Source organism: Crocuta crocuta, unplaced genomic scaffold, assembly GCF_008692635.1.
Source record: "Crocuta crocuta isolate KB4526 unplaced genomic scaffold, BGI_CrCroc_1.0 scaffold190, whole genome shotgun sequence".
Lineage (NCBI taxonomy): Eukaryota > Metazoa > Chordata > Mammalia > Carnivora > Hyaenidae > Crocuta > Crocuta crocuta.
In genome coordinates, this window is record NW_027527955.1 from 7,368,558 (window position 1) to 7,385,640 (window position 17,083).

General features: G+C 36.3%; 1 protein-coding gene across 1 annotated transcript in view; it reads left to right on the top strand.

The window, feature by feature from the left end:
- COG6 (component of oligomeric golgi complex 6) overlaps positions 1–17,083 on the top strand; it is a 76,190-nt gene that overhangs the window by 23,175 nt on the left and 35,932 nt on the right. Inside the window, exons 9-13 of the mRNA XM_077752577.1 lie at positions 2,957–3,085; positions 3,164–3,255; positions 4,955–5,019; positions 10,971–11,062; positions 16,743–16,860. Of these exons, the coding sequence (XP_077608703.1) occupies positions 2,957–3,085; positions 3,164–3,255; positions 4,955–5,019; positions 10,971–11,062; positions 16,743–16,860 (496 nt within the window). The remainder of the gene's footprint in view (positions 1–2,956; positions 3,086–3,163; positions 3,256–4,954; positions 5,020–10,970; positions 11,063–16,742; positions 16,861–17,083) is intronic.

Genomic DNA, 17,083 nt, shown 5'->3' on the forward strand with positions numbered 1-17,083 from the left:
GCAAAGAACAGAACTATAATAGATGAAATTTATCTTGAAGGGGCACAAGCCAGGGAATGGGGGGCAGTAGTGCAGTTTGAAGATTGTAAGAGGCATTTGGAAGCTAACACTTAGGAAGAAGGAGAATTTTAAGACCAGTTGCTCCCTATACGATGAAAGCTAAAAAAGAAAAAATTGACCTTTCATTAAGTAATCATTTATCTTCAAAGTGGTAGTTTCTTTAAATTTAGGAATAATTTAACGATGTATCATGTTAACCACCAGGTGGCACTGTATGTACTTTATTTAAGTAATGAGTAAAGGCTTCTGTGACTAGCGTGTCTCAAATGTGTGTCATATGCCAGAAAAACGGTAATTATTAAAGTTCTGGGGAAGCGTTGCCTACCTGGCTTTTATTAGGTCGCTTGTAACTGTAATGCTAATGCATTATTCGCTTTTATAAATCAAGTACAGCCGTTTTCTCATAAGGAAATTTATTATAAGTAGAAAGGAATAAATTGATATCTTCCTTTGGTAAACCTTCAGAATATAAAGTGTTAAAGAATGTAGTAATTTGCTAACTTTTCTTCAATCTTTATGTATTTGTTACATTTCTTAGAGGCTTTTACACTATTTATTCTTTTAATTTGTTTTTGACCAAAATCTTTCATCTCTTAATTTACTTTTTGACCAGAATTTTTCTTTTTTTGCTATAGCTCTAGCTAAAAAAAGGGGGATTTTAACTTTTAACTATACATATTACAGAATATTTAATTTTAACATTCACCCTTATAAAGTTTCATCTTGAATTTTTTTTCCATTTTGAATTTTTGACCTTTGTGGGGAAATAATCTAAGTCAAAGAAATTTTCCTCTCTCTCGGAGAAAAGGTGTTTCACATATATAGATGTCATTGAAGGTTCATTATAGCTCATGCTGGTTTTGCTTCAGATTATATCCATTATTGCAGGGGGATTAACGTTAATATTAGTGTATATATACATTTCATATAATTATACAGATCAGAATCCAAGGTTTGTCAGACTTGATAAGTGCTCCTCTCCCCCCGACCCCCCCAATATTTAAAGTGCCAGTGAATTTACTGGTTTCTAATATAACTTGTGCTCAGAGTGAATAGCCCTAGAAACAAAAGTTACATTGCTTCTGTTTATTGTGGCAGATTGGGTCCAGAAGATGAGGATTAATGTTATGTATTTGAGAAGTTAAAAGTTTGTGAATTTTGTGCTGTAAGTAGTCATCCAATCATAAGTCAATTCATAGAATTGATAATCATTTAAAGGAATGCATTTTTTACACTAAAAATATTTTTAATCTAAGAGCATAAGGGGAAAAAAAATCAAAGCATTTTGATTCTGATTTGTTTTTTAAAAAAGTAGAAAGTGATTGCAAGGTAATTGTGCACTTAAACCTTAGCATGATCATGCATTTTCTTCTTGACATATTGCTAGTGTGTCACTGCACAGAATTTCAAAGCCATTTCCTTTTACCTGAAGGCAAACACACACAAAAATTCATGATCTTGTTACTAGTGAACAGCCCTTTAAAAAGGTTCAGATTCCTATAAATTTATAGATATTAACAACCTCACTACACTTCCCCTTTTATTTAAAAATGTTCCCTTTTCCAGTTTTATGTTTAAAAAATTTGGATTTTTCATTAAGTAAGCATATTAAAGAAAGCAATATAACTTTTATAGTAGTATAAGAAATTAATTATTTTGGAAACCTAAGTCCCAAAATTTGCTAACTTTAGTTTCTATATAGTAATGAGATAATTCTTAATATTGAGTCTGTTAGAAAACTCTTCAGAGATTTCCAAGTTTATGGGTCTAGAATCTGCTGACATTGGACTGTGGAAAAATACTTTGTTTTCCTGTGTACTTTTAAAATATCAAGAACTTTTGGGGCACCTGGGTGGCTCAGGTGCTCACCTAACAGTTAGTTAAGCATCCGACTCTTGGTTTCCACGCGGGTCATGATCTCGTGGTTTGTGAGATTGAGCCCCACGTCAGACTCTGCACTGACAGCACAGAGCCTGCTTGGAATTCTCTCTCTCCGTCTGTCTTTGTCCCTCCCTCTCCCTCTCCCTCTCCCTCTCCCTCTCCCTCTCTCTCTCTCTCCCTCTATCAAAAATTACATAACCTTTTGAAAAAATAGCAAGAGCTTTGAATTGGTAGGTGGGTGTAAGGAATAGTGGTAATAATCAAACACCAAGGCGGATTCTAGTGGAAGAAACGGGCACTCTTGGCAACTCCATGCCATCCTGTGATTTTACCCCAAATTGTCTGATTTTCCAATTCAAAGCTTCCCTTTCCTATAAACTCCTTCGCTTCAGGAAGTCTGTTTTTTTTTTTTTTTAACCACAATAGATGACCTCTAAATCTATGTCAAAAAAAAAAAAGTATTTGCTCTGTATGCCTAGTTGGGTGGTAAATTTAAGGAACGTATGTCTAGCATTGGAGTCAAAATAAGCTCGTTATGTATGGATAGTATGGGGCAAATTTTGATGGTAGAAGAAAACGTGTTGTTTTTTGGATTGCAGAGTCCTAACTGTAAGAAATCCTCTGGGAACTAGATACTGTGGCGTGTGTGAACCCTGGAGCCTCATGTTTTAGACTCTGCGGGTACCAAAACCCGAAGAATCCCTGATTTTCACCCTGGCTTGATCTTTTCTTTTACCAAACCCACTGCTCTGTCCCTTATTGCCACTGCCCCTGTTATTGATCCCAAATTCCAGCATTCTTTCTTAGGAGAAGTAAAAATACGTACCTTTAGGTTGTATTTTCATTATGATACAGTTATTTCATATATACTTTTTGTTGTTTCAAAACAGTACTGCTTGAGAGCGTTGTATAAAAAAGCTGTAGACGTCTTGCTTGTCTCAGAACCTGCAAGGATAGTTTGATGTAACCATTAGAAAGAAACACATCTGGTTTTCCAATAACTTGTTCCTTCTAGGTATACCTTGGATGAATTTGGAACAGCCAGAAGAAGTACCGTTGTTCGTGGATTTATTGATGCTCTTACAAGAGGGGGCCCGGGAGGCACGCCAAGACCCATTGAAATGCACTCCCATGACCCTTTGAGGTATCATCATCAGACAGTATTGACATATTTGAGGCTTTTCTGAAGGAAATCTTTACTAACGCTTAGCTTTTACATTAGATATGTGGGAGACATGTTGGCTTGGCTCCATCAAGCTACCGCTTCTGAAAAAGAACACCTTGAAGCTCTCTTAAAGCATGTAACTATACAAGGTGGGTCCTCAAGTTGTCATTGTTAGTGCCTGAATAGAGACAGTAACACAGGGCTTCTCTGTTTCTGCTACTGCTGTCATCTTCACGGAGATAAGCGCGTCACACCTAGGTGGCGCAGTAAGCCCCCTGATTAATTTTCCTCTCTGGCTTCTCCCCTTATCTGCTAACAGACTTCTCTCCTCCATCACCTTCCTGTCACACAGCTGTTCACACTTGTGTACCTGTCCCTTGTGACCTTCCATGTCAGGCCTAGACTCCTCTGCCTCACTTTTGAGACACTTCTGGAGTGTGTAGCATACACTGTCTCAGATCTCCACATCGCATTTTAAAGTGAAACGTGGTATATCTTCCTTTTATATGTGAGTAAATAGACCGGAGTATCTTGTTTAAGGTCATTAAGCTGCTAATTCTTTGATTTCTACTACCCAACCTGTTTATTCATTCTTATGTGACTGTTTTAGTTTTTTTACTACCCATGTAGTACTTTATGTAATTAAAATTTTGGTCTTGACTTCCAGGAAGAAAAATGATTTTTGAACTGCTGATGTTTTTTATAGAATTTCAGATCTTCTTAATTGTGATTACCTTAAGATGCCTGTTGTTAGAGTTTGAGGGATAAATGGAAAATTAAGGTACTCTATTTTTGATAGGAAGTGAAGAGGAATATTGTGACTGGTGGCACTTGACTGTGTCGCATTGGTCAGCCTCACATCACTCTGGCTCAGATCATGATCTGCAGGAGAAGCTAGTGTACAAATCGAGGAGGGTGCTTACCTTCTTGGATTTTTCACTCTTTGATATTCAGATTAGACTCAGCAGGGTATGCTGGATTGGCACAGGGTCTGCACTTTTTAAAGTGGTTTGGTTTTCTGTTATCCTAATTACCTACTTTAAAGTAATGTGTTTCTTAAAAGATGTTTTAGTCAAGTGTATCTGAGAGGCAGCATGAAGTGGTTGGAAGAAAATAGATCGGAGTTGGATGAAATAGGTTATTCTTTGAGAATGACTTAATTCTTCTAAGCCTCAGTTTCTCCATCTGACAAAAGAAATCAGTTAAAAGCAGTAAATATCAATTACCCAGGAGCCTGGTAAATAGTCAATATTTAGTAAATGTCAGTTTTCCCACAAGGCGTGCTTTCCATTTTTATATCTCAGCTTCTGTGCTCAGCACCCTTGCCCAAAATGAGGCGTCTGTAGAACGAACGCTAATACATCTTCATATCACTTCCTTCAGTTAATATGTTTACCAGTCATTTTTTCCTGTGACTCATTTTTATTCTTTTTCACAGAGAAGTTGTTCATTTTATTAATCAGCAGTGAAATATATAAACAAGGTTCTAGACTCAAATATTAAGATAATTAATAATGTCCTAAAAGATTGAACTTAATAAAATATTGTTATATTATTTTAAATGTTTGTTATTAGTGTCATTAATGTTAGTGTCATAAGTGTTATTAGTGAGTCGTATTTTTATTCTTTTTCACAAAGTTGTTCATTTTATTAATTAGCTGTGAAATAAATTAACAAGGTTCTAGACCCAAATATTAACATAATTAATAATGTCCTAAAATATATTGAACTTAATAAAATATTATTATTTTAAATGTTTGTTATTAGTTTCATTAATCATATTGTTAGTTTTTTGAATTTATGTGTAATCTGGAAAAAACATTTCAGTTATGCTGTCATTAATTGTAGGTGTTGAAGAAAATATTCAGGAAGTTGTTGGGCATATTACTGAGGGTGTGTGCAGACCTCTAAAGGTAAATATTTTGTTTTTATATATGTTATATGGTATCTGGATAAATTATTGCCTTGTTCCTACGATTTTAATAAAACTTAACAGCCTGAAGTCAAGCTATAATTTTCTCAAATTAACACATTAGTGTAGGATTGTAAAATACATTTTAAAATAACCGTTGTCAAGGCACCTTGGTGGCTCAGTCAGTTAAGTGTCCAACTTTGGCTCAAGTCATGATCTCGTGGTTCACTGGTTTGAGCCCCACATTGGGCTCTGTGCTGAAAGCTCAGAGCCTGTAGCCTGCTTGGATTCTATGTCTCCCCCTCTCTGCCCCTCCCCTACTCACACTCTCTCTCTCTGTCTCTCTCAAAAATAAACAAACATTTAAAAATTTAAAAAAAGTCATTGTCAGTTTTCTCTCTTAAGGAAGAAAATTTGAAATACTCTCAGTTTGTGTATATACACTAATTTTTTTTAACATATTATATTTTCCATGGTAACTTCTATTAATCAATTGAGAAAACGTCTGTTAAATTGAGAATGATTAGTCTGTGAATTAATCTCTTAACAGAGATTTTATAAGAACATAATGCATTTACTTTATGGTTTCAAGCATTGTACATTTTTTGACTATTATAGCAATAACTAATAAAAAATACAAGGATGAAATAGTATGTGTAAGTGTTGACATCAGACTTGAGTTAGAATTTCTGCTTTGCCACTTGTGTTCGCTTGCTCAAGCTGCCTTTTCTCTGCTGGCTTGCTTACCTTGAACCTGTGTGTAGAAATGCCCACCATTAAGGGTGCTGGTGCTGGTGCTGGTGAAATGAGCAAACTGTGTGGATGGAGCACCTGGGTCCTGACACCCGCGAAGCCTGCAGCAGGCAGTGTTTTTCTTTATCAGTAAAGGAATTCTTTGCAATTGTTGGTTTTCTTTCCTTGCTGATCAACTTCAGTTTACTCTGTAGAAATTGAAATCCAGAAGGTTTATGATTGATTCTTACCAAGAACTAAATTTTTAAACTAATTTTTTTTTGTTTCTAAAATTTTCTTTGGTATTTTGTTGCAAGCAAGGAAATCTCAGATGACGCACCCTGGAAACAGTTGAGCTACAGATTTAATTATTACTATAACTTGATCATCTTAGGATTCAGTTGCATATGCACTAAATAAATAGCAAAATATTTTGAAATAATTTTACTTCTTTCTCTCAGATGAAATCTTTCCTTGCTATACTTTGCTTTTCAGACATTTATACTCACAAATGTTGTTTGTTTTGTATACTAGCAGTTATTGGAAAGATAAGAAAAGAGAATGAAAATGTTTCTTTTTCTACACTTTTCATATTTTTTTATAACTACATATTGTTAAATGAAACTCGTAGTCATACCAAAGAATAAATTGCTTTGGTAATAAATTGTATTTTATCTGCTTTATCTCTCTCTACCCTCTTACTTACTTAGGTATTTTGTTCTATATATTACAGATCGCTTTTGTTGTCATTATTACAAGTAATTGTATAAAATATAATTCTAGAATCTGAGGGTTGGAAAGGACTTTAGAGTTTCCTGTCTTGGTCTGAGTAAGAAACGTTATGATGTTAAGAGTATTAAAAGAACACCCACTGCTTATATAAATAAATTATAAACTGAAGTCAGCCTTTGTTTTCAAATGTACCTAGAAATTCTCATTTCATCTTCCTTAAATGTTTATGCCCAGAAAGGTGGGTTTATGGCAATTACAAGGCATTACTGTGACTCTCTGTGAAATTTTGATGTAAGATACCAAAAGGTGAAGAAAAAATTAGCAAGCAATGATATTTCTATTGTGAAATGAACAAAAATCCTTTTAGTTTCTGAAGTCACAGAAACCTTAGATCTTTTCATATGATAGTATGTTACATGTGTACTCCAGAGGATAATCTAACAGGTGTTCATAGTAGTTACATGTGAGAATAGCTTGCTAGTGGTGCATTATATGACGCAATAACTCTTTCCCTTCCTTTATATACTTGTGACAATTCACACTATTATAAGAATCTTCTTTTTATATGACCTCATTTGGGTAACTAATATTCTCAGTTGTTATACTATAGTTAGCTGAGAAAAAACAAACTTTTAACATTTTCTTTTGAATTACAATTTGAAATTTTTTTAGTGATCTTTTACATTCTAGTAACATAAAATTTTTTACATTTAGTTAATTACATTCCATTAATAGAATTTTTTTTTGTCCTAATTGATAAGCAGCTAACCTTTTCGTAATGACCTACGATATTGGATGTTTTGGTTAAATTTCTCTCACTCAATCTTGTTTCTTTATGGAGTGAATTCTTTATAGGAAAGAGGAGATTTTGATTTTTAGAAGCATCAGGGAAAAGTTGTGATGATAATGAGAGCTATCCTTATGAAACTGTGCATTTGGTTTATTCCACCCTGTATTTAACCTGTGTTGTATGTGTTAATAAAGTGAAACTTCATAGGTGGTAGACTATGGATATTTGAAAAGTATGCATAAGCTGTGATTATTCCCAGTTTTAAAAAATCTATGTCTGAGCTTAAAATTACACATATTTTAGGGGCGCCTGGGTGGCTTAGTCAGTTAAGCATCCGACTTCGGCTCAGGTCTTGATCTCATGGTTCGTGGGTTCGAACCCTGTGTTGGGCTCTCTGCTGACAGCTCAGAGCCTGGAGCCTGCTTTGGATTCTGTGTCTCCCTCTCTCTCACCCTCTCCTGCTCATGCTGTCTCTCTCTTTCTCTCAGAAATAAATAAAAAAACATTTAAAAAGTTAAAAAAATTACACATATTTTAGAGACAGTGCTCTGATCATCAGTATCAAGTGTTTACTTCAAGGTATCTTCACTTCAGCATTGTAGCTAGAAGCATCAGAGTTAATGTATTCAGGGCACCTGGGTGGCTCAGTCAGTTAAGTGTCCACCTTCAGCTCGGGTCTTGATCTGGCAGATCATGGGTTCGAGCCCCATGTTGACTCTGCTGACAGCTAGCTCAGAGCCTGGAGCCTGTTTCAGATTCTGTGTCTCCCTTTCTCCCTTCCCTTACCCTGCTCGTGCTTTGTCTCTCTCCCTCAAAAATAAACAGACGTTAGAAAAGATGTATTAAATCTTTGTTTTTCAAGTCTACAGGTGGTAAAATGATGCTTCTTTTTTTGTATGAATGTTCTGGGTCACAAAGCGATCACTAGCTAACATGAATTTTATCTTTCCTAATAAAAACTTTGTTATATGCTATGACCTTCATAAATTATGATGGGTTCGTTTTTTTTTTAATGTTTTATTTATTTCTAGGAGAGAGAGAGAGAGAGACAGCGTGAGCAGGGGAGGGTCAGAGAGAGAGGGAGTCACAGACTGAAACAGGCTCCAGGCTCTGAGCTGGCAGTCAGCACAGAGCCCGACGCGGGGCCCGAACCCACGAACCGCGAGATCATGACCTAAGCGAAAGTCGGACGCTTAACCGACTAAGCCACCCAGGCGCCCCGAATTATGATGGGTTCTATGAAAGTAATTTTATACACAAAGGTAAATGGCATGGAAAATAGAGCTGAATGCTGTATTGCATGGGGTCGAAGTCGTGCCCTCAGACTGTGGGGAGACATCTGTCTGCCCCAAGCAGCCATGTTCGATGTTACGACAAAGGATTGTTATTATCCCTTTCATTCCTCCCTCCTCCCCTTGTCCCCTTCCCCATAAGCACAGGTTCTGTCCGCCTTTCTCTCGCTCTCTCACTCTTGCCTCGGCTCCAGCTCCGTCTCGGGCACTGGAATGGGGAGCCAGGTAGTATCTTTGATCTCCTCCCAAGATTGTTTTCCAACTGCCTGTAGCCCATTTTGCTACTTTTAATTTCTGCCTTTATCGTCGCTGCCACTTCCAATACAGTTAGTTTCTTGAGTGTGTATTATGTGCCCGGGACAGTTCCCAGCGCGTTATGTCTGAGCCATTATTCCCTTCCCTGCTGTTAAGCTTTGTGAATAATGCTTGTTTTCCCCCCACCGCCTTCTGATGTCCAGTTTGTGGCCGCTGCCACCACCTCCTTAGTCTCTTTCATCCTTTGTACATTCGTATTTGTCTCTCGTCACCTGTCATTTTTCCTGGGACTGTTGGCTTTTGTTGAAAATGGTTGTCCTCTTATGTAAGCCTCATAAAACAGCGTGGCAAACAGCCTTCGTCTATCGTACACAGTCTCCTGATTTTTTCAGCCTCTCTCTCTTCTCTTCATTGTAGCTGAAAGGATTCTACTTTCCCTCAGAACCTGTGTGTGTGTGTGTGTGTGTGTGTGTGTGTGTGTGTGTGTGTGAGAGAGAGAGAGAGAGAGAGAGAGAGAGAGAAAAGAAGGTGGAGTTGTTGTTTTTTTTCCTCTTCTTTCTTCTCTGTCTTCCTTCTTTTCCTTTCCTTTCCCCCCTTCCTCTTCCTCCTTTCTCACTTTCTTAATGGAGTTGGCATGAAGAATATTTTTTTGATGCCTGAAAATTTTAGGAGAAACTTTGCCAGCTGGCGAAGATGCTGTTATAAATCTACTAGAGAAGAGCTGTCTGTCTATAATTAACAACTATTATATATTGTCCTAATAATTACGTGAACATTCAGAAAATATCACTTTTATTGATACAATATATAATTTAAGTGACTATTGAGGCAGGACTTGGACCTAGAAATCGTAATGTGAAAATCATGGTTTTTAAATTCACATGCTATTCACGATTTGTAATTCTGTGTTAGTTAGCTCATCTACTGTCTAAGGCCAAAAGATGTATAGATTTCATAAACATATTAATGTAAAGATTTAATTTCTTGAATCTAAGAGGTTTTTGTATGCTCACATACATACATTTATAAATCTATTTTAGCAAATCACATATGTTGGCATTATGACATATTCCAAAATGTAAGTACAGAGAAACTTGAGTTTTCAAAAGCATGTCTTATGCATCTGTTGTGTATGTACTGTTCTACCAGATGCCGCAGAGATGTGAAAGCAGCAGAAAACACAATCTCTGTGTTTAGAATCTAGTTAGGAAACAGGAAAACACGATGTAAGCAGCAGCTTAAGAACAGATACAATATGTAAGGAAGCACATATCCGTGTAATTTAACTTGAATTCATTAATTAGGGAATATTTAGTAAGGGATGGAATTTAATTAAAGATTCCTAGTAGTTAATCTTAAGAGAGATGGAGTTAACTTTGAACTAGATCTGATATTGCCATGGTAGTCATAATTAGACATATATATGTCGGTGCTAATTTAAGAAAGCAAATTTGGTGTAATAGTTTAAAGATAAGAATTCTTTAATTTTTTTTTCTGAATAGTTGGTTGATAGAGCAGTATTTTTGCACTGATAATCTGTTTTAGGGAGGTAACAGCTGATTTGTAATAGAACTAAATTCCATTATATACTGGTTAAAAAAAACAAAAAACCCTTACAATGACCTCCTCTTTGTTTTGGTTATTTTTGGTAGCGACTGCCTTCGAGCCAAATTCTGTAGGATAAAGGATTTTTTTTTTTTTTTGTAATGTGTATCTGTGTTAAAATGTTTCTGTTATTCTACCATCCCCTATAATTTAATATTCAGAGTTTACTTAGAAGGAACTTTATGATTTCTACAGTAATTAAATTTTGTCTTTTTAGAATGCTATTTCGGGGCGCCTGGGTGGCTTAGTCGGTTAAGCGTCCGACTTTCGCTCAGGTCATGATCTCGCGGTTCGTGGGTTTGAGCCCCGCGTCGGGCTCTGTGCTGACTGCCAGCTCAGAGCCTGGAGCCTGTTTCAGAGTCTGTGTCTCCCTCTCTCTCTCTGACCCTCCCCTGCTCACGCTTTCTCTCTCTCTCTCTCCTAGAAATAAATAAAACATTAAAAAAAAAAGTTTTAAAAAAGAATGCTATTTAGACCACATGTGATTATCAAAGGAAAATTATGTTTTTAAGAAATGTTTAATTTTTTCCCCCCACATTTTCACAGGTTCGAATTGAACAAGTAATAGTTGCTGAACCTGGGGCAGTTTTGTTATATAAAATTTCTAACCTCCTCAAATTTTATCATCATACAATCAGGTAAGTGGAATGGTTACATGTGTTTGTTAAATTCTAGGTCGTATTTATTACCACGATTTATTAAAATCGTTTCAGGAGGGAACACATTATGAGGTTTTGGTTTTGATTTTGTTTGCTTTCACCATTTGTATGACTAAATATAAACTGGTGGAACCTCTACTCCTTATGAATTGTCACATACGTATTATTTGTGCTGTATTTTGAGGTCCATCATTTTCTTTTCCCTTTCTTCCCCAAACATAACTGTACACATGCACATGCAACTCCTATAACTGTGCATGTTTATAGTGGGAGTATTAGTAAGAGATCCATGGCATCTGTGGTGATTATACTCAAAATAGGGCACAATAAATGAAGTGTCCTATTCTGGAGATAAGTCATATAAGTTCTTCTTTTTAACATTTAGCTCTCTGTTAGTGACAAAATAGCACTATAGCTTTGTTTGCTTTCAATAAAAGCTACTTTATCTGATGGGAACCACTTATTTTCTCTTAATTTGATCTTTGACTCCAAAAGGTGCATTTATCTTCACTTTGCAGTGATGGTGTACACTTGAGCTTTATTATAGATGTCACTAGAAAACCATGTCCCATGTCTTGTGCTCCATGTAGCTGTATTAAAACAGTGTCCTTTCAAGCTGTATCTTGGATAGTTTCCATTACTAGTCCATTAAAAGTTATTTAACAGTTATTTTTCATCCAGTATGCTAGTATCAGGAACAAGTGTCCAATTGTTAAAATCCAAGATGGGTATTCTAACTAATAGGAGACATGCAGGGATCTCTAGTTAAGGAAGCATCAAAAGACTATGGTGGTGATGTGCCCTAGCTTCTTGTTGCTGAGGTTAGCTGCCCAGAGCTTCACAGTTAAGAGATGGATTTCACAACCTATTAGTAGATATTTAAGCAAAATCAACAAGCCAGAGGCTTTAACTAATCAGTGATAGGATTTCGGTTAGTCCTCTAACATTTTAGATATAAACTTACTGTCATCATTCGCCATGACTCAAAAGCAAAAAATTAGTTTCAATTGTAATGTTATAAGCTTTCTAAAATAAGAGAATGATACATACTTAGAAAACACAACAGCAGCTGAAAGCAGCTAACACATAACTAATGCTGTATTAGGCAAAGGTAGTGGTAAATAATTTTTAAATTCTTTATGTAGTAATACCCGTGATGGTACTGAACAAAATTTATTGTCTGAAGATAAAGATAACTCAGTTTCTAATGCAAAGATGCTAAGAAAAAAATCATTTGGATTCTGACAGTAGTAGATTTCTTAGACTCTGAGAATTACAATTTTTCTGTCTTTGAAGACGATGATTTTGAGGATGACAGTTGGGTCTTTTGATACATTTCTTTCCTTGTACTTTTTTTACTTGTTCACATATTTCCTCGTTTAGTCAGTTAAAAAAATTGATTACAGATGTCACTCTACTAGATGCTAAAGATATGACAGTGAACAAAACAGCTTAAACTTCCATTCTAATGGGGGAGAAAGACACACAAGTATAAAATAATAATTTAGATAGTGATAAGGGCACTGAGGAGAAATAAAGAAGGAGAAAGGAAATAAAGTATAGGGAGTGACCACATATGAGCAGTGTATGTGCATCCAGCTGTTTTAAAGGCCTTTTGGTGGAGGTGACATTTGAACACAGACCTGAATAGTGTGAGGGAGCTGGGCATGTAAAGGTCTTGGTAAAGAGCATCCTAGGCAGGGTATTCTGGCCCTGAGGTTGGGGGAAGCTTGTGTTTTAGAGGACCAGAAGGAAGGCTGGTGGTTGGAGTAGAGTGAATGGAAGGGGCAGGGAGGGATGAAATCAGAGAGATAAGCAAAGGCCAGATTGTGTAGGACTTCGTAGGCTATGGTGAGGTTTTTGATTTTATACTGAGAGGGTTGGAGAAGATGTATGTATTTGGGGGAGCGAGGGGAATGTTTCAGTGCCCACCTGATTTACGATACAAGGTGACTCTGGACACTGTGTAATGTAGTGTGGCGGGGTAGAGGGGAACAAGGAAGGTATTTAGGAGGCAGCCTGTGTTCTGAGCAGAGTTGGTGATGTGTCCGAGTGATGGTCTTGGAGATGATGAAAAGCAGGGTTTCCAGAGACAATAGGATATATGTGTGGACTAGGTAGGATGAAATGTGGAGAGTCTGGGAGGAGTTCTTGGCTTTTAGTTTGCATAGTTAGATGGGTGGTATTGTCATCTGCTGAGCGGGAGGATGCTGGAGAGGAACAGGTTGATGGGAGTGGGTGAGTAGTGAAGAGTTCAGCCCAGTTTGGGCCGTGTGGGATCCCGCATCCCTGGGAGCATGGAGTGGGACATGTTGAGTGAGCAGGCAACAGAGACACCAGGGATGAACCTACAAATTTGGAAGTTTGCAGCACGCAGATGGTATTTGAATTAACAGGACTACGGAATAGCACATAACAAGTGAGTGTAGATGAAGAAGAGGCCTAGGGCTGAGACCTGGGGAGCTCTCATATTTAAAGGTTAGAAAGAAAGAAAAGAAACCCATGAAGAAAATTGGGGAGAAATAGGAGACATGCAAATTTTCAAAAAAAAAAAAAAAATTGCCTCCTATAACATTAAAACTCCCAGAGGATAGATTCACTTAAAATGCAGTAGTAAACCAACCAAAGGGGGTGCAGAATCCATGAAAACAAGGAATCCAGCATACTTTGGTTACATTTTCTTACCTGTAAACCTTTTTCTCTCTGTAGTTAATAATTGCTTTGTTTTTGTACTTGCTTACTATCCTATGTCCTTATCACTGTTTAAGACCCAAATTCTTTTTCTTTCGCTGTATAATTTATTGTCAAGTTAGCTAATATTCAGTGTGTTCTTGGCTTCGGAAGTAGATTCCTGTGATCCATCGCTTACATACAACACCCAGTGCTCATCCCAGCACTCCTCAGTGCCCATCACCCGTTTTCCCCTCTCCCCGCCTCTCCACCTCCATCACCCTTCAGTTTATTTTCTGTATTTAAGAGTCTCTTATGATGTGTCTCCCTCTCTGTAACTATTTTTTTTCCTTCTCTTCCCCCAGGGTCTTAAGTTTCTTAAATTCCACATATGAGTGCAAACATAGGATTTCTGTCTTTCTCTGACTTAATTCACTTAGCATAATACCGTCTAGTCCCATCCACATTGTTGCAAATGGCAGAATTTCATTTGTTTTCATTGCCAAGTATTCCATTTTATAAATATACCACAGCTTCTTTATCCATTCACCAATTGATGGGCATTTGGGCTCTTTCCATAATCTGGCTATTGTTGATAGCGCTGCTATAAACATTGGGGTGTATGTGCCCCTATGCATCAGCACTCCTCTATTCTTTGGGTAAATTTCTAGTAGTACTATTGCTGCAGACCCAAACTCTTAAGTGGACTCTGCATTTTCTCACCATATAGTCAGTCCTTCCCAACTTCTCTCCCGTCTCCCCTTCCCTCATCCCTCTTGGAGCCCTCATTCTCTTTCTCTAGTCTGCACTGGTTGCTTTCTAGGCCTGCTGCCAAGCTGTGCCACTGGGGTTTGTCTTCTTCATCAGCGTGCTCCTTCCCGGATGTTGAATTCCCTAGTGCCTTGGTTAGCCCTGAATAGTGTTTACATGCCTGTAATAATGTAAACATTGAGTATTTGTTCACCAGAACCCTATGATATAACCACATGAGGGAGCCTGGGAAAGATGAAGTTCGGGTGTGTTGTGGTGGGGTTGAGCATTGTGTTAAGAGAATTTAACTCTCATCTTCTATAGCAAGGCTTTTGTAAATGGTACTTAAAATTGAGAACTCAAGTAATGGGAGAATAAACGTGTGGGTAGAAATATGGAGTGAAATGCAATAATCATCTATAAGTACATGGCCCAGTTACTGGTACCTTGTGAGTACTTTGCAACCATTAGTAAATTCTAGATCTGAGTAAGTGCAAAATATGGCTGATAACTCCAATCTTTTTTTTTTTTTTTTTAATGAATGTAAACATATCTTGGTATCTCTCTAAATTTTTCATTAAAGTATCAGTTTCTGGGCACTGGGTACTCATTCAGTTAAGTGTCTGACTCTTGATTTCAGCTCAGGTCATAATGATCTCACAGTTTGTGAGTTCAAGTCCTGCACTGAGCTCTTTGCTGACAGCACAGACTCTGCTTGGGATTCTCTCTCCCTCTCTCTATGCCCGGTCCCCAACTCTCTCACTTTCTCTCTCTCTCAAAATTAATAAACATTAAGAAAAATTTTAAATATCAGTTTCTGTTTGTATCCATTCAATTTTTTCCCATTGCTTGGTATATTATACTATTCAGAGGCATATTTATTTTTATTGTATGCATAGCCATGTGTGGGAATTTCTTTCAGTTTATTTTTGTGTTTAGTTTCTAATATTTTTAACTAAAATACTTTCTTTTTTTAAAATATAGGTATTATGCTACCTGTTTAGGAATTTGCTTTTATTTTGCTGTTTATGTATTTTTTAACTGTTAATTTGCTTTGCCTGAATTAACTATATAAGAATTCATTCCAATTTGTTTTAGATTCAGAATGTATTGGGATATATGGTATTAGTCATGTGGAATACATCAGTTTTCTGTAAATTTGCTGTATTTTTTGCTTACTATCTAATGGTATTTATTAATGCCATTATATTTGTTTTCAACAATCTAAATTTCTTTTACGTATAGTAAGATGGTATTGTGTCATTAGATAGTAGGGTTTCCTACTGGATTATAGTATACTTTCACATCAATAAGAAACTTTTCTCCTAATATCAAATTTTTAAATGACTTTGAGTACATGAATTAAGAGAATAAAATTGGGAATTGTTTTATATACATTGTTGTCTTACATTCTGGCAAAAATGAGAAATTCCTTAGATAGGTCTAAGAAATATCCTTATAAATAGCAAACTGAGAAGTATAGAGTGTGCTAATAATTGAATACTTTAAAATAGTACCAGATTTTTCATAATTAGTTTAAGTATATTGCTATTTAGGCAGTTGTGTAAAAATTGAGAAATTTTATAATTTATATATGAGGTCAGATTTTTTAAATTTTGTTTTACTTACTTTTTTTAATGTTTACTTATTTTTGAGAGAGAGAGAGAACACACGCACAAGTGGAAGAGGGACAGAGAGAGAGAGGGAGACACAGAATCTGAAGCAGGCTCTAGGCTCTGCACTGTCAGGACAAAGCCCAGTGCGGGACCCAAACTCACGAACGATAAGGTCACCACCTGAGCTGAAGTCGGACACTTAACTGACTGAGCCACCCAGGCTTACACCCCTGGTTTAAAATTTTTAATTGAAAGAATAAATCAGTTAATAAAATTTAAATATTTTATGAATAGAGTTATTAATGGAATGGCTTCCTTAAAATTAAAATTAAATCTTGGATAATCAAAACATGCATTTACCATAATGGAGAAAAGTAGATGGATTTGCATCTTATAAGTGTCTGTTTTTCTAAAAAAGATTGTGAAACACTGAAAACATTTGTTCATGTAAAAAACAATAAAACTGTCATTTTTATATGAAACTAAAGTTGTTTTTAGTTCACAGCTTATATTCTCCATACACACTTTTATTTTAAATCTAGATCTTTTAAGCGAATTATACTCAGTTAAAGAACTCATTGTTTTAGCCTCATTTTGCAACCTGAAATGTTCTTTGCTTTTAGTGGCATTGTTGGAAATAGTGCAACTACATTATTGACTACCATTGAAGAAATGCACTTGCTAAGCAAAAAAATATTCTTCAATAGCTTGAGTCTTCATGCAAGTAAATTAATGGACAAGGTATGTTTGAAAAATGCAATTCTTAAACTATGTGAGTTTGAGTTTTCCACATTTAAAAATGTTGTTTTACTGTTTTTTCATTGGTATTTTTCCCCATTCCATACTGTGTTCTTTTGAGTTCTTCTTGTGAACAACCAAATTTATTTTGAGATGGCTTTACTGGATATGGGGTTATAGGCTGGGTTCCTGGAACAGTATAACATTGAGTCATAATTGGAGGGAG